Consider the following 16120-nt stretch of genomic DNA (forward strand, 5'->3'; position numbering starts at 1 on the left):
TCTGACTCAAAAAAAAAAAAAGTTGCATTCTGTCCCCTAAATCATGAGCGGGACTCACTGCTTTACCTCCTAGAAGGTCACAGCCACTTTCTCAGGATGCTCGCCTGTGTTTTTCCTCCTGGGCCTCGTTCCTTCCCTCCAGCCTTGCGTTTCTCTTTGTCTAACTCAGGAGGCATCCCCAGCTCTGCCCCACCGCCTCCACCAGCGCTGACGTGCCAGGAGTATTTAGACCAGATCCCTGGTTGTAGGTAAAAGCAGGTTTCTTAGGGAGCGTCATTCTTCAGAATTCAAATGACCTCTGCCCCTGGCCACATGCGGTGTCCTCCGGGAAGACTAAGTGCCACTTTCCCTTGTCTAAAAATGCCCTCATCCTCCCACCCCAACTCTTGGATCGAGTATCTCTGTGGATCCTCATGGGGGCCGAGGGGCCGGAACCTGACCCAGCAAGTAGCTCCAGGCTGCAGGGCAGGAAGAGTTAACGCTGTCGCAAGCCGCCTTCCCTGTCTTGGATGAAAACAGGAGGGGGCGGCGCCTGGCAGCCGCGGTGCCAACTGAAGCATGGCGTGCGAGATCAACAAATGGGGCGGCAGATTGCGCCGTCTGCAGCGCCACACTCCAGCAGCTGCTGTGCTCCGGCTCCTGTCCCCCTTCTCAGGGTTGGCGCCGGCACCTTCAGTTTTTGCTTTTCTTCTCTCTCCACCTTTCTTAAATTTCTCCTCCGCGGCTCCAGGGAGCACAGGACAGGCCAAAATAGAAGCAGTCTCACAGGAGGCTGGCAGAGGTGAGGTTTCCTCATCCCCGTGCCAGAGCCTGTCTTGACTCACCCGGGATCCTGAAGGAGGAGGCTGAACAATAGGGCTTGGCAGCGGCTCCCCCCTCTGACCCTCCCTGCCCCCTCTTCCACGGCACAGGTGGTCTCTGCCCCAAATCCTGCAAAATCTTCCCTACTGAACCGAGGCGTGCATTGGGCAGGATTCTGCAGAGATTATCTACTGTTCCATGGCCCAATCCATCTCAAATCTACAAAATATCACTTAATTAAAATCCTATAGAGATCTGTAAAAATTAAACCCAGGCCAACATCATCAATTTGCAGAGAGCACCGATGTCACAGCAGAGAACGATTTCATCAGTATGCAGTTTGGGACACCGATTCTCTCCTTTATTCTTAGATAATATCTGAGAGTCGTCTATAAATGAACACTCCACTTTTACAGCATGTTTATTACATTTAACACAAAGTTGCATATTCCTACCACAGCTATGTGGTTTTGAAATAGCACAATGAAGATGTATCAGGAGAGAGAATTTTTTTCTCTCTAAAGAAGGCCATCTAGTATAACCAGTTCATAGTGACTTCCTAATTTTGCTTAAAACAGAATCAGCCCAGCAACAGCTCCGGCCAACCAGAGCCTAGACAAGCAGCTATTCCGACTGTAGGGGCCTGACCTCAGCAGAGGCCCTGGTTATAGCCTGTGGGATACTTCCTTTAGTTTAGCACACATCTTGCCCTAATGAGCAAGCAAGTCACTCTGTCTCGATGGGCACCACGAGCCCATCAATCAAACGACTTTAGCTGGAACAAAACAGGGAGCAGGACAGTGCTCACAAAGGCGGTCTATGCTGCGTTCCAGCAGCAACTCAGACTGGAGTGCAATGGCATACTTACGGCCACCGCAGCCTCAACCTACTGTACTCAGGTGATCCTCCTGCCTCAGCCTTCCAAGTAGCAGGAACCACAGGCATGTGCCACCATGCCTGACTAATTTTTTTGATTTATTGTAGAGACGAGGTCTCACCATGTTGCTTAGGCTGATCTCAAACCCCTTTCGCCTCTGCCTCCCAAAGTGCTGGGATTACAGGCTTGAGCCACCACACCTGGCGCGATCAACACTTCTTAAAACACAGCGCTTACATCATCTCTTTGCTCAAAAACCTCCACTGCCTGTTAAATAAACGTCAAAGCCAGCATCGAATGTGCCATCTGGCTCTGTCGACTACTCCTGCGCTACCTCACTTTCCTCCCACCCCCAGCCCGCCACAGTGAACACATTCCTCCGACTCCCACACCCTTCCCACCGTACCTTAAAATAACCCAAGTGCATAATTTTGACCGTGGGGAAGGAATGCTATCAAGCTGTCACAGAAAGAATAAACTATGTTCCGCAGATGCCACTTACTTAGGGGAGAACCACTTCTAAAACATTTGAGAAAGATTTTCAAGAATGGGTTGAAGCTGAAGAGGGCGTAAAACTTGCTTAAAACTGGAACCCTCCCTTAACCAGAAAATTAAGCAAAATGCCCGATTTAAAATTTGGTTACAAACTTCTCGTGCTGAAGCTTAATCAGGACTTGGCGATCTGTACCATTCATCCAACTTCCCACCCTCAAACAAAAACCTCGACATTAATTGAACTTGAAGAACAGTTATATTTTAGCAAATTGGAAGACAGACCCTACACTACTGCAAACGTGCTAACGAACCTTAGGGCGCGAAAGTGGGTCAGTCGTTTGCATAAGTGTTTAACTATATAAAATGCAAAGATCTGAAATGCTGGAGGCTCAAAACCAAGGATCTAAGTAGAAATCATTTTAAAGTCAGAAGAGATTATACTTGATTCCTCCCATCCATCGATCAATTCTACCAGTACTCATTTATTGAGCACCCACTGTGTGCCTCTGAATGTGGCAATCATAAAAAGTGCCAGAACAATGTTTGAATGTCACTGTGATCAGGTTTTTTTTAAAAGCTAGCAGACATAAATCAAGCATTCGGGTTCCATGCTGAGTGAGGATGGGGGTGGGGGTGGGAGGAAGAGTCAGATCCACAAGGGCAAAGCCACAGGAGCTGGAAAGGATGAGCAAGCTGAGGGCTTATTGTGCCACCGTCCGGTCAGGGGTGCAGACCAAGGCCAAGGCTGAAAAAAGGAGCGAGCTCAGCCAAGTGCTCTCAGCACCCACAGGGATTGCGCCTGCAGAGGGGCTGGGAGGACAGCCACAGGGCACACTCCTGCCCAGGACGAGGCAGAGGGCGAGCTGGAAGCCAAGTCAAAGGCACCAGGGGAAGGGGTGGAGGTGCCTTTCTAACCAATCCTCGGCGGCCTCGAAGAGGATGGAGGGGAAGGAGGTCACGCTGTCTCTGGCTTCTGAGTGGCTGTGGTCATGTTGGAGATGAACAGCCAGAAATATATGAGATGTTTCTGCTTTCGGCCCATACTGTTCAGATACTCCAGGTCTCATTTTTGATACCACGAGGGCTTGGCACCCCAAGTCGTGCTCACCGTGCATCTGTGGTTGAAGGCATCCACTCCTGCTGAAAGAAGTGTGGTGGCTCACGCCTGTAATCTCAGTACTTTGGGAGTCCGAGGAGGGAGGAATGCTTGAGCCCAGTAGTTCGAGACCAGCCTGGGCAACATAGCGAGACCTCGATTCTATAAATAAGTAAATAAAGACTGAATGAAATGGGAGAGGTGTGATTTTAAGGGCAGCACTATTGGGACGGGTCTGGCGATTCCCAAGGTTCACGAAGGCTCAGACGATGGTCGACTTCTGGAAGTTCTGTCTTAAACAATCAAGAAATTAACCCTATCTAATCGTGGATAGGGTTAAGTCGATGGCAGGTCAATGGGCACATGTGATGGAATGTAGATAAAGGCTGTTCTTCCTGGACCACAACCTTTGCAAAACGTTGCCCGTCTTTCAAATGTCTTCTGTGAGGCATTTTACCGAATCTCTCGCCCAGTAGATACGGACAGAAGAAATGGGGAAAATCCCTTCATGTTCTTCCAAAAAACAAACCCAAACGCATCTCACTGAGATGCTAAATGTAGCAGTGCTGACGTCAGCGGCGCCTCCTCGGGCAGGCTCAGCTTCCCCAGGGCTGATGGCAACCTTCCTCCCGCCTTTGTTATTAAGTCCATCTGCCTGCACATTTGGTCTCTGCCGAATGCAGTTGACACCATCAAGCAGACAATATGTGCATATTTCTTAAACAAGATTTGTCATTTAATTGAATTTCGGTCAGTGTTTTTAATAGCTACTTTACCTAACTTTGAAGTTTGGCTTTTGAACAGCATCCAGCCAGCTGGAATGCTGTTTTCAGTTCGGTGTGTGTGTGGGAACTGGAGTGATCTTGGACACATGAACTGCAGAGATATGAGCCAAAGAAGTTTCCCTTGTTCCCCCTGTGGAAGTTGTTTATGAGAGCTGGGAGGAGCGGGTGCCTTTTCACTAAGGCTGCTGGTGAGCAAGAAACCCTGGCTGGACACCAGTAGCGTCACACAGAGACTGAGGCCCATGTCACCGAGGGCTGTGTGTAAACACAGAGGGTAGAAACAGACCATCTTTTACTTTAAATGAACAACTCACTCTCCATTTGTCTGTTGCAAACTGGCACAGTTTAGGTATGGGTATGAACAAAGCTGTCTCAAAACAGGACATCTGCAGGGATATTTGGGGATCATTGTTAACAATCAAATTTGGTGTTTGTTTCACTAATAAGTGAATTGACAATGCATGACTTATTAGCTACCTGAGGCTAACCCACCCTCCCCTCAGCAGGTGGCTCTGAGGGTCCCCAGGAGAAGGCCCTGAGCTCCACCCTCCTGAGAGGCCTACTATGGCCAGAGTCTGAAGCCTCACAGTGCTATGCTGCCTTATTCAGGCTGGGTGGGGTTGGACCCAGGACGATTTATTTTGACACAAGTCTGGCAGAGAACGCTGGTGGAAGAGTCAAGCGTACCATCCTACCTCCGCAGCTAAGACATCATCTCTCAGCTGCTGGTGCAGAAGGCCAAAGGCCAGTGGTCATGACCACTGACTGGGAAGCTCCATCGACACCTGCCATGTCTTGCCAACTTGGTTCCTGCTTTGTCAGGAAGATTCATTATCAGTCGCACTCCTGTAGAGAAAGACTGACCCTGTGTGGTTGATTCGGTTAATCACTTTAAAATCTCTTGAGTTTTGTGGGAGCCCCTCTATTGTCAATGTTAGAGAAAAGCAATTTAAGGAACCATCTTAGTAATGTGTACCATGGGTTTCCAAGACCTGCCGCTCATTTGAGTCACTTGAGGAGTTTCTTGAGAATAGGTACATGGGCTCCATTCTAGGCTGAACCTTCAGGGTGGGCCTGAGAACCTGTATTCTGGAATACAGGTGATTCCAGTGAAAAACCTAGTCTGGGATTGAAATCAAGAAACATTAGACATCTCACCACTTTAACACCTACTATATGTCTTTATAATACTGCTTTAGAAAATACTATAAATCCATATTTATTGTAAATAATTCTCACAGCAGAGATGTATAGAAAATAAAAGGGGATTTTCCCACTATTGCCAATGAACAGCATTATGATAATTGTTCGGGGTCCACTTATGGGTGTGGGAAACTGCCAGGGGGTGAGAGGGATACTTCATCAATAAGGGCACCTAATCTCAAACCAAGTAAAGTGGGGACCAAAGTGAGGCTCAAACTTTACCTGTACAATGACCATTTGTATGCCTAACCCCAAATTGTACCCATCGTTAAAATAATAATTTAAAAATAAATTGACTGGGCGTGGTGGCTCAACCTGTAAGCTCAGCACTTTGGGAGGCCAAGGTGAGAGGATTGCCTGAGTCTGGGGATTCGAGACCAGCCTGGGCAACTTGGTGAGACCTCATCTCTACAATAAGTCACAAAAACCAGCCAGGTGTGGTGGCATGCATCTGTAGTTCCAGCTACTGGAAGGTTGAGATGGAAGGATCTCCTAAGCCCAGCAGGTTGAAGCCGTGGTGGCCATGAGCATGCCACTGCACTCCAGCCTGGGTGACAAGAGTGAGACTCCAACTCAAAAAAAATTAGAAGAACATTGAAAAAATAAAAGGGAAACCTCTCTCCTAATCCCTCCTATCAATGGACTTGATAGAGATTAAAGTATATTCAGAGAGACCCAGTCTCAAATGCTGAAATCAGACTGTACGTGACGAGAGATGAAGAATTGAAAATAATGGGGGAAATCTTACTTTTGGTATTGTCTCATGTAATTTCTATTTTTCTCCCTTTAGTGGAAAACAACAGTAGGTGGGGGAGGAGACGTCTGTTTCTCCCAACAGCACCCAGCCCGTGCCACCTGGTTCAGATTTTCCCTTGGTGGACGGTGGCAGCGACGGCAGCTTCCTGTGAAGTGTCCCACCCTCCAGTGAGGTCATGTAAAGAAGTGTGTGCGAGCAGCATTTCATTTGTCACCATAAAGGGCTGTTTTCTTCTGTTTTAGATTTCTGTTTCTATGTTTTTTGAAAACACAGCCACAAACATGATTTAATTTAAAAACAAGTCTTAGAAAAGTGGAACCTGTGACGATTCTAAATGTAGTTCTCAGGCTTTTAAGACGGAGGCAATAATAACCTCTCAGAACAAAAGGTAAGGCAGATATGCTGACTCTTTCTGATGATGTTTAATCATTTGGTGATGGCTATAGATGTTAAGAGACTACAAAGCTTCCAAAGTATATTGCTACAACCCAAGTTAGTTTTGCAGAAGCGTTTCCTAGAGCTGAAACAAATAATTATAGGAAGTAGCTGGGCTCACACCTGTAATCCCACCACTTTGGGAGGCAGAGGTGAAAGGACTACCTGACCCTAGGGGTTCGAGACCAGCCTGGGCAACTTGGCAAGACTTCATCTTCACAATAAATCAAAAAATTAGCTGGGCATAGTGGCATACACCTGTGGTCCCAACTACATGGAAGGCTGAGGCAGAAGGATTGCCTGAGCCCAGCAGGTCAAGGCTGCGGTGGCTGTGAATGTGCCACTGCACTCCAGCCTGGGTGACAGAGTGAGATTCTGACTCAAAAAATAAAATAAATAATTGTAGGAAGTAATAATTTTATTTAAGTGAGTTGCTGAAGGCTGATTTATGTTTTAAGATCAGTTCTAAGCCTCAGTGTCCAAGTAAATCTCAGGTCCAGTAAAACTTCCAACCACCTCCGATCAATACACTCACATCAGGACATGAAGAAGAGAAGAAAAACAAATCATGCAATTCGACTGGTCACCTGAACCAAGGGAAACATGAATCCAAGATGCCATGCTGGTCTGAAGCAATTTAAAATCTGTCATTGTTGTTTATGGCAGCCCACCAACATGAAAATGGTGGCAAAAAATTACTTCTTCCACCAAGCTAGGAAAACGAAAGTAAATATTTAAGGAAGAAGTGCTTGAGTATTAGAAAAAAATATTTTATAACACTTTACAGACTCCAAAGCAGTTTACATGCTCAAAATTCTTTCTTCCAGCACTTACCATAACCTTACTATGCTAAGTATCATTTCTGTCTATCAAGACAAAGTCTATGCTTCAGAGATCTCTTGGTAGTGGGAGGGGCAGCTATACAGGTGATAATCATTTGGAGACCCACCAAAAAAATATTTACAAAGACTTATCAGAACTTCTGGTTAATGATTTTAAGGAATAGTTGGGATACAGAACTAAAGGCTTCCTTGAAGCCTAACCTCGTTCCCTGCTCTTCTAAAATATTTTGGTTTTGAGGAAAATATAAACTATGTATTTTTCTTACTAGAAAAAAATCAAAGTGACAGTTCAAAGCTGTAACATTTCAATCTTTATTACAAGTGAAAGATAGTATCGAGTGAAAGTATTCATTTTTAAAAAGTTAAAACAAGAACCATATACCTATAAAATTAACACATTTAAAAATCATTTACCTCATTCATGTGAAAGCCAATATTATGGTAAAGTTGGTTCCAAGAACAATTGGAGAACTGGGAATTTACAAGTACGTGAAAGAATGCTAGAATAAAATTTCTAGACCGGATACATACCTGACTAATAGTCTTCCAGGTAATCAAACCATAACTTTTGAGGTGATCCTGTCTCCCAGACAGAAATCTACAAGTTAATATGTAATTTCACAGTGTCTGGATCCTAATCAAACAGTAAATAGCTAGGTCAGATGCCAACACATTTAACTAGAGAATTAGGCTTAATTCTGCATGACTTTGTCAAGACATGTCTCCTCCTACCCCAAACTTTAATTCTAAGATTTGGATAGTTTATCTTTTTCTTTCTCTTTTTCTTTCTCTCTCTCTCTCTCTTTTTTAGTTGGAATCTCACTAAGTCACCCAGACTGGAGTGCAGTGGCACTCCGCCTCAGCCTTCCAAGGAGCTGGAACTACAGGTGCACACCACCACACCTGGCTAATTTTTTGATTTATTGTAGAGATGAGGTCTTGCCAAGTTGCCCAGATTGGTCTCGAACCCCTGGGCTCAGGCAATCCTCTTGCCTCTTCCACCCAAAGTGCTGCAATTATAGGAATGGGCCATCGTGCTCAGCTGATAATTTTTCTTAATAGTGACATAGTTAAGATCATAAACACACTGCGTGGGTTCTTAGCTCTGAGTGTCCTGGCTAAGTGCATTCACTGTGTTAAGGTCTTTAAGACAATGCCCTGATGAGGAAAAAAATGGACTAACCTTAGGAGGCTTCACAGAGAGGGGGACATTAGAGCTACATCTTGAAATATGAATTGGCTTTGAAGATGCGAAGTGACAGAGAAATTGCATCTGAGTCCCTTAAGCCTTTCTCACTAAAAGTCTACTCATAGTCACTCTTATTTTATATCTTTTAGGTGCCACTTTTTAAAAAAGAGATGAGGTCTTGTCATGTTGCCCAGGCTGGACTCAAACTCCTCGGATCAAGTGATTCCGAGTAACTGGGACTAGAGGCTCACACCCCCGTTCCCAGCATAGGTGTCACATTTATGTATGGTATGTATGTATTTGACACTGAGTCTCACTCTGCTGCCCAGACTGGAGTGCAGTGGCATGCTCACAGACACTGCAGCCTCAACCTGCTGGGTTCAGGCGCTCCTTCCACTTCAACCTTCCAAATAGCTGGAACTACAGGCACGCGCCACCACGCCTGGCTTATTTTTTTGACTTACTGTAGAGACGAGGTCTCGCCATGTTGCTCAGGCTTATCTCGACTGCACTCCAGTCTGGGCGACAGAGTGAGACTCCAACTCAAAAATATATATATATTATCTGTGGTCATGGGGTCTAGCTATGTTGCCCAGGCTGGTCTGGAACTCCTGGGTTCAAGAAATCCCCCTGCTTCAGTCTCTCAAAGTGCTGAGATTATAGGTGTGAGCCACCATATATGACCTGGGAATCCAAACTTTAGTTTGCAGCAGAAGTCCCTATGCTTCTTGTTAAAATGCTGATTCCCAGGTCCCAGCCTACCCATCTGACTCCGTAGGCCTGGGGTGGGACCTGGAAGTGACCAGTGTACCCTCAACCCAACTCCAAGGTGACTCTCAGGTGGGTAGACTGCAGATCACGGGGTGGAACAATGCTGCTGTAGTCCACCTCCTCCCTAAATCAGGAAACTCCCTAGATCCTCAGCATCCCATTGATGAGACAGTTCCTGCCTCAAACTCTCCTTCCTCAACCCCTGTGGGGCAGCCCATTATACATCTAATGGAAGCTTCCACTAGAAACCCATATATTCAGAACATAAAGTCCTTCCACATAGGCTTAACACAAATACACCAGTGTAAAGAATCATTGAATAATTGAATGCATGGAGAACTGACCTGCTTCTTCTGGTATTTGTTTATCAGATTCAAAAACAAGGCGTAACATCTGGAATAGTTGGCCAAGGCTGCACAGCAGTCACGGTAAGAAGTAAGTTTGCTGCAAAAATGCCAAATGGGAAAATAAAAATAAACTTTGTATTTCTATGAAATTCAAATACACACAGTATCACTTTAAATCAAACCTTCAAAGTATTGTCCAGTTCAAGAACAAGAGTCCAAAAATACTCCACACACCAGCTCAGAGAAGCTGCAAGGAGGCTTTCTATCTGCTATAGACTCTGAAGAGGTGGAATAGGGGAGTTTAAAAAGGTCGTTTGAAAAGTAGAAAGGCCGGATGTGGTGGCTCACACCTGTAATCCCAACACTTTGCAACCTGAGGTGAGGGGATAGCTTGAGTTCAGGAGACTGAGACCAGCCTGGACAACATAGTAAGACCTTGTCTCTACAAAAATATTAAAAAGTTAGTCGGGCATGGTGACCTGTGCCTGTAGTCCCAGCTACTCAGAAGACTGAGGCAAGAGGATTGCTGGAGACCAGGAGTTTGAGGTTGTAGTAAGCTGTAATCATACCACTGCACTCCAACCTGGAACAGAGAGACTCTGGGGAAAAAAAAAGAGAAAGAGAAAAGAAAAGCAGAAACCTGAAGGCTGTAACACATGTATGTGGTGTGAATTTATACTAACCATGTGGTTCACAAAACACAAACTAAGACATGTCTATGAAATCTGATTGGATGCCAGTGAATTCCCCAGGAGCCCATCAGAGGCCAATGTAAACTTGTCTAATATACTAGGCTGGTAGTGCTATTCTAACATCAGGCAAAATAGACCTTAAGGCAAAAAAGCCTTGGAAATAGCTTCAAAACTTCTAAAGAAAGGAAGAAAGCAATTAAGCAAACAAACCCATAAGGCAATATTGAAAAATTCTATCAAACCAGGAGATAGCTTCAAATTTTGCATTAATTGATGGATCAGTAGGTAAAACATAATTAATATTTTAAAAATTTGACCATGTACTGGGCCATAAGCAAGTCTCAGAAAATTTTCAGAGAATTGGTATCTCACAGACTACATTCTCTGGTCAAAGTGCAATTAAATTAGAAACCAATTTTAAAAATACATTTTTTACAAACACATATTTTTGGAAATTTAAGAACACAAACTTATGAGTCAAAGAAACATAAAAATCAAAAGATACTTAGATATAAATAACAACAAAAATACTACAAATCAAAATTTGCTGCCTGCAGCTGAATCAGTATTTAGAGTAAAATTTATAGACATAAGGAGGCTGAAAAAGAAAGGAATGGAGTTTCTAACTAAAACAAGTAGAAGAAAAATACAACATATCCATAGAAAATAAGCCGGGCTTGGTGGCTCAGCCTGTAATCCCGCGCCTCTGGGAGGTTGAGGTGAGTGGATTGCCTGAGCCAGCGGGTTCGAGACCCGCCTGGGCACCAAGACCTCATCTCTACAATAAATCAAAAAATCAGCTGGGCATGGTAGCGCATGCCTGTAATTCCAGCTACTTGGAAGGCTGAGGCGGAAGGATCGCCGGAGCCCAGCAGGCGAGGCTGCAGTGGCCGGGAGCGGCCACTGCACTCCAGTCTGGGCGACAGAGTGAGACTCCAACTCAAAAAAAAAAAAAGAAAATAGAAGAAAGATTACTAAGAATAAGAGAAGGCCACACATGACAAGGAAAATAGGAGAAAGAAAAAGTAAAGGCCAATCTAACCTGTGACCGCTGATGAAAAATCCTAAATATTAATTAGCCAAGGCCAGTGATATATAATGGCTCAACATAAGAAAACCTATTCATGTAATTTACTACACTAATGAATTAAAAAAAGGAAATCTACATAATCAAAAGAGATTCAGGGTGAGAATTTGACGAAACCTAATATCCATTAAAATGAGAAAAAAAATCCTTCCTTAACTTTTTTTTTTTAGTTGGAAGCTCACTCCATTGCTCAGGTTGGAGTGCAGTGGCACACTCATGGCCACCACAGCCTCGATCTACTATACTCAGGCAATCCTTCTGCCTCAGCCTTCCAAGTAGCTGGAACTACAGGCACGTGCTACCATGTCTGGCTTTTTTTTTTTTTTTTTTGTAGAGATGAGATCTCATTAAGTTGCCCAGGCTGGTCTTGAACCCCTGAGATCAGGCAATCCTCTCACCTCGGCTTCCCAAAGTGCTGCGATTACAGGCTTGAGTCACTGTGCCCGGCTTCCCCTTTAACTTTTTAAAGGGTATCTACAAATACCTATAAGCAATAATTATTTTCAACTGGTGAAACTATAAAAGTATTTCCTTTAAAGTCAAAGAAAGACAGCATAGCCAACTGGGTACAGTGGCTCAGCCTGTAATCCCAGCGCTTTGGGAAGCCAAAGTGAGAGGGATTGCCTGAGCCCAGGGATTTGAGACTAGCCTGGGCAACTTGGTGAGACCTCATCTCTACAATAAATCACAAAAACAAGCTGGGCATGGTGGCATGTGTCTGTAGTTCCAGCTACTTGGAAGACTGAGGTGGAAGGATCCCCTGAGGCCAGCAGGTCGAGGCTGCCGTAGCCATGAGCATGCTACTATACTCCAGCCTAGGTGATAAGAGTGAGACTCCAACTCAAAAAAAGAAAGACAGCAGACCCAACTCTCTCAATTTTGGACCAGACTTCAAAGTAAAGTGATAAAGAAGAGGTGGACATGGAAGAAGAGTTGCAATAATTGAAAAAGAAAAAAAACAGAAAAAATTATTTGTAGACAATCTACATAGAAAAATCTAAGAGAATCTATAGAGAAACTCCTAGCCCTAGATCTTCAAGATTCCTGGATTCAAGATTAATAAGCAAACATCAGGACTATCCACATCCATCAGCAACAACCTATGAGCCTTTAGTTTTCTCTCTGTCTTTTCTTTCTTCCTCTTCTTCTTCTTCTTCTTCTTTTTTTTTTTTTTTGAGTCAGGGTCTTGCTATGTTGCCCAGGCTAGTCTCAAACTTCTGGGTTCGAGCAATCCTCCCCTCCCATCTCAGCCTTCTGGATAGCTGGGATTACAGACACACACCACTGTGCCTGGCTTAAAAATATTTTAATAATTGTATTCATAATTGCAGCAAAAGTCATGAAGGACCTAAGAATAAATCTAGCAGAAAGATGTGCAAAATATTTATGGAGAATATGATACAATTGTATTGAAGGACATAAAAGAAAACATTACATGAATGAAAGACTCAAGATCATACCAATTCTCCCCATCCCTACCCAACTTATTCTACGTACTCAGTATAGTTTCATTAAAAAATCCTAGAGTTCCTATCTTGACTTTTAGCTGATTCTCTAATTTATGAGAAGAGTTTACATCTTAAAGGAGAAAAAAAATGAGAGACTCATCTTTTTTTTTTTCTTTTTCTTTTTTCTTTTTTTGAGACAGGGATCTCACTCTATCACGCAGGCTGGAGTCAGGGCTCACCACAGACTCGATCTCCTGAGTTCAGGCAATCCTTCCACCTCATCTTCCCAAGTAGCTGGGACTACAGGTACACGCTACCATGTCCAGCTAATTTTATTTATTTTTTTGTAGAGATGAGGCCTCACCAAGTTGCCTAGGCTGGTCTCAAACTCCTGGGTTCAAGAAACCTTCCTGCCTCAACTTCCCAAATTGCAGGCCAAGTGTGAGCCACAGTGCCTGGTCTAGGGACTCATCTCATTGCAAGACTTAAATTAAATCTGTAATAGTAAACACAGGGTGGTATTGGTCTTAGGATAGACTGAATAGAATGCCCAGAAACAGATCTGCAAGCATCAGGAGCTTGTGTATGACTGACAAAATCAAGGAGAAGGCCAGGCATGGTGGCTCACACCTATAATCCCAGCATTTTGGGAGGCCGAGGTGAGAGGATTGCCTGAGTTCATTGGTTTGAGACCAGCCCAGGCAGCTGGGCAAGACCTCACCTCTACATTAAATCAAAAAATTAGCTGGGCGTAGTGGCACATGCCTGTAGTTCCAGCTACTTGAAAGGCTGAGGCAGAAGGATCGCCTGGACCCAGCAGGTTGAGGCTGCGGTGGCCATGAGTGTGCCACTGCACTCCAGCCTGGGTAACAGAGTGAGATTCCAACTAAAAAAAAAAAAAAAATCAGTGCAAATAGGACAGCATATTCAATGAAAGGTGCTGGAACAATCAACTATCTAAGTGGAAAAAAACTAACTTGTATCCCTACATGCCACCACACACAAACATAAATTCTTTATGATTTCACAATGCTTCAAAGTGGGGTTAGTAATTAAGTATCCAGAACAAAGCTCAGGAAAGTGCAGTGTAAAAAAAATCAAATCCCGACTCACATCCTCAGACTGTGGCTAATTACCAATGCAATCTTCAGGAAATTTTGTAGTTCTTTACACAACGACCATATTCTAGTTCAAGCAAGGTCCAGGTCTCTTGAGAAGAATCATTATGTAAAAATGTTGGCCCAGAGCAATGAGGGAGGAAATATAAACACAAAATTTAAAGACAGTTCTGAAATTTAACATCTTGTATTGAGGCAACCTGGATTCAAATGACCATCTTTCTGGAGTAAATAAAGTGAGTATAAACATGACTAGTGATCGTGTGAGCAAAAGTTCAAACAGTGAGAATAAAATAACCTATTACAAACTAAGTCAGATCAGACATAAGCGTTGACCCCCCTTTTTGAGTTAAAACTCTTAAGTATTGTTTCCAAGTTGACCAGAAAGTTTGCAATGTTTTGTGATATCGTTCTTCATTTCCAACAAGCTGAGATTACTACACATACACACACACCCCCACACACAGACACACAGAGACACACACACACACACACACACACACACACACACACACACACACACACACACACACAGTTTACAATCTACCAAAGAACTCAAGTGACTTACAATCAACGTGTTTAGAATCATGTAGGAAATGAAGTTGTTAGTTTAGCTCATTCATTTTATTTTATTTTATTTATTTATTTTTTTGAGTTGGAGTCTCACTCTGTCACCCAGACTGGAGTGCAGTGGCCGCTCCCGGCCACCACAGCCTCGACCTGCTGGGCTCCAGCGATCCTTCCACCTCAGCTTTCCAAGTAGCTGGAACTACAGGCACGCGCTACCACACCCAGCTAGTTTTTGATTTATTGTAGAGATGAGGTCTCACCAAGTTGCCCAAGCAGGTCTCAAACCCGCGGGCTCAGGCAATCCACTCACCTCAGCCTCCCAGAGGTGGGGATTATAGGCTGAGCCACCGAGCCCGACAGCTCATTCATTTTAAACTTGGGTCACTAAATTTAGTTTTTAAAGCAAAAAAATTTTAAAAAAGAATTCACACAGGCAAATATTAACAATAACCCCAAATCTAAGCATGCCACCATGCCCAGCTAACTTTTTGATTTATTGTAGAGACAAAGTCTTGCCAAGTTGCCCAGGTTGGCCTTGAACCCCTGGGCTCAGGCAATCTTCTTGCTTTGGCCTCCCAAAGGGTTGGGATTACAGGCATGAGCCACCATGCCCGGCTGGCATGAGCATTTTCATAAGGCTACTTTGTTTTCTCAGCCTACCTACCTGAATATTCTGGCAATATTGGTACAGACGTCCTTGTCACCCACGCACTGGTCCATTGCTGTGCAGAGCTGGGGAAGGGCACTGATGCCCAGGAGCTTACTCCTTGCTCGTGGGGCATCAACCAAGTTCCTCAGTGTAGCAGTCACCTAGGATAAAAGCACAGTTGCACTGTTTTTTAAAAACGGAAAAAAATACAGCCACACTAAGCAGCACAGCACAATTGATTCTATTTTTCTACACCAGGAGCTAAGCCATGGCCCATGATGCATCTCCCACCAGAGAACGTGGGCCTAGGCACACGTCACAAGAAATGAAAACAAAGAAAGCCTCATTTGGTTCAAAAGTCAATAACAATATTCATATTAATAAGTACTAGTATACTCCAAGTCCAGGGTTCAATAGATCATCACCTGGGTTTGTGAATAGTCATCAGATCCTCAACTGACCCTGTGACAGCGACATCAGTTCCACAGGTTGGAAATATCTTATTCTGCATTTTTTATAAGTAGCATAAAATAACGATGTGGCCAAGGAGTGGTTAAGACCTTACTTAGTCTCCTTCTTTTCCCAGAGACAGGTATTGAGATCTCAAAAATTTGTCTTATTTTGTTAAAAAAAAAAAAAAAAATCCAACCAGGTGCAGTGGCTCACACCTGTAATCCCACAACTTTGGGAGGTGTAGGCAAAAGGATTGCCTGAGCCCAGGGGTTCGAGACCAGCCCGGACAACTTGGCAAGACCTTGTCTCTACAATAAACCAAAAAATTAGACAGGCGTGGTGCATGTGTCTGTAGTCCCAGTTACGTGGAAGGCTGAGGCGGAAGGATCTCCTGAACCCAGCGGTTTGAGGCTGCGGTGGCCATGAGTGTGCCTCTGCACTCCAGCCTGGGCAACAGAGACTCCAACTAAAAAAAAAAAAAAAAAAAAAAAAAAAAAAAAAAAAA

The 16120-nt window shown here is 44.1% G+C and overlaps 1 protein-coding gene across 1 annotated transcript in view; it reads right to left on the minus strand.

Moving 5' to 3' along the window:
• Positions 1-16120, minus strand: part of ARMC2 (armadillo repeat containing 2) — a gene marked incomplete at its 5' end in the record, with an annotated part of 104549 nt that overhangs the window by 25695 nt on the left and 62734 nt on the right. Inside the window, 2 exons of the mRNA XM_021709526.1 lie at positions 9596-9695; positions 15178-15323. Coding sequence (XP_021565201.1) covers positions 9596-9695; positions 15178-15323 — 246 coding nt within the window. The remainder of the gene's footprint in view (positions 1-9595; positions 9696-15177; positions 15324-16120) is intronic.

Source organism: Carlito syrichta, unplaced genomic scaffold, assembly GCF_000164805.1.
Source record: "Carlito syrichta isolate Samal-C Ts95f unplaced genomic scaffold, Tarsius_syrichta-2.0.1 Scaffold251499, whole genome shotgun sequence".
Lineage (NCBI taxonomy): Eukaryota > Metazoa > Chordata > Mammalia > Primates > Tarsiidae > Carlito > Carlito syrichta.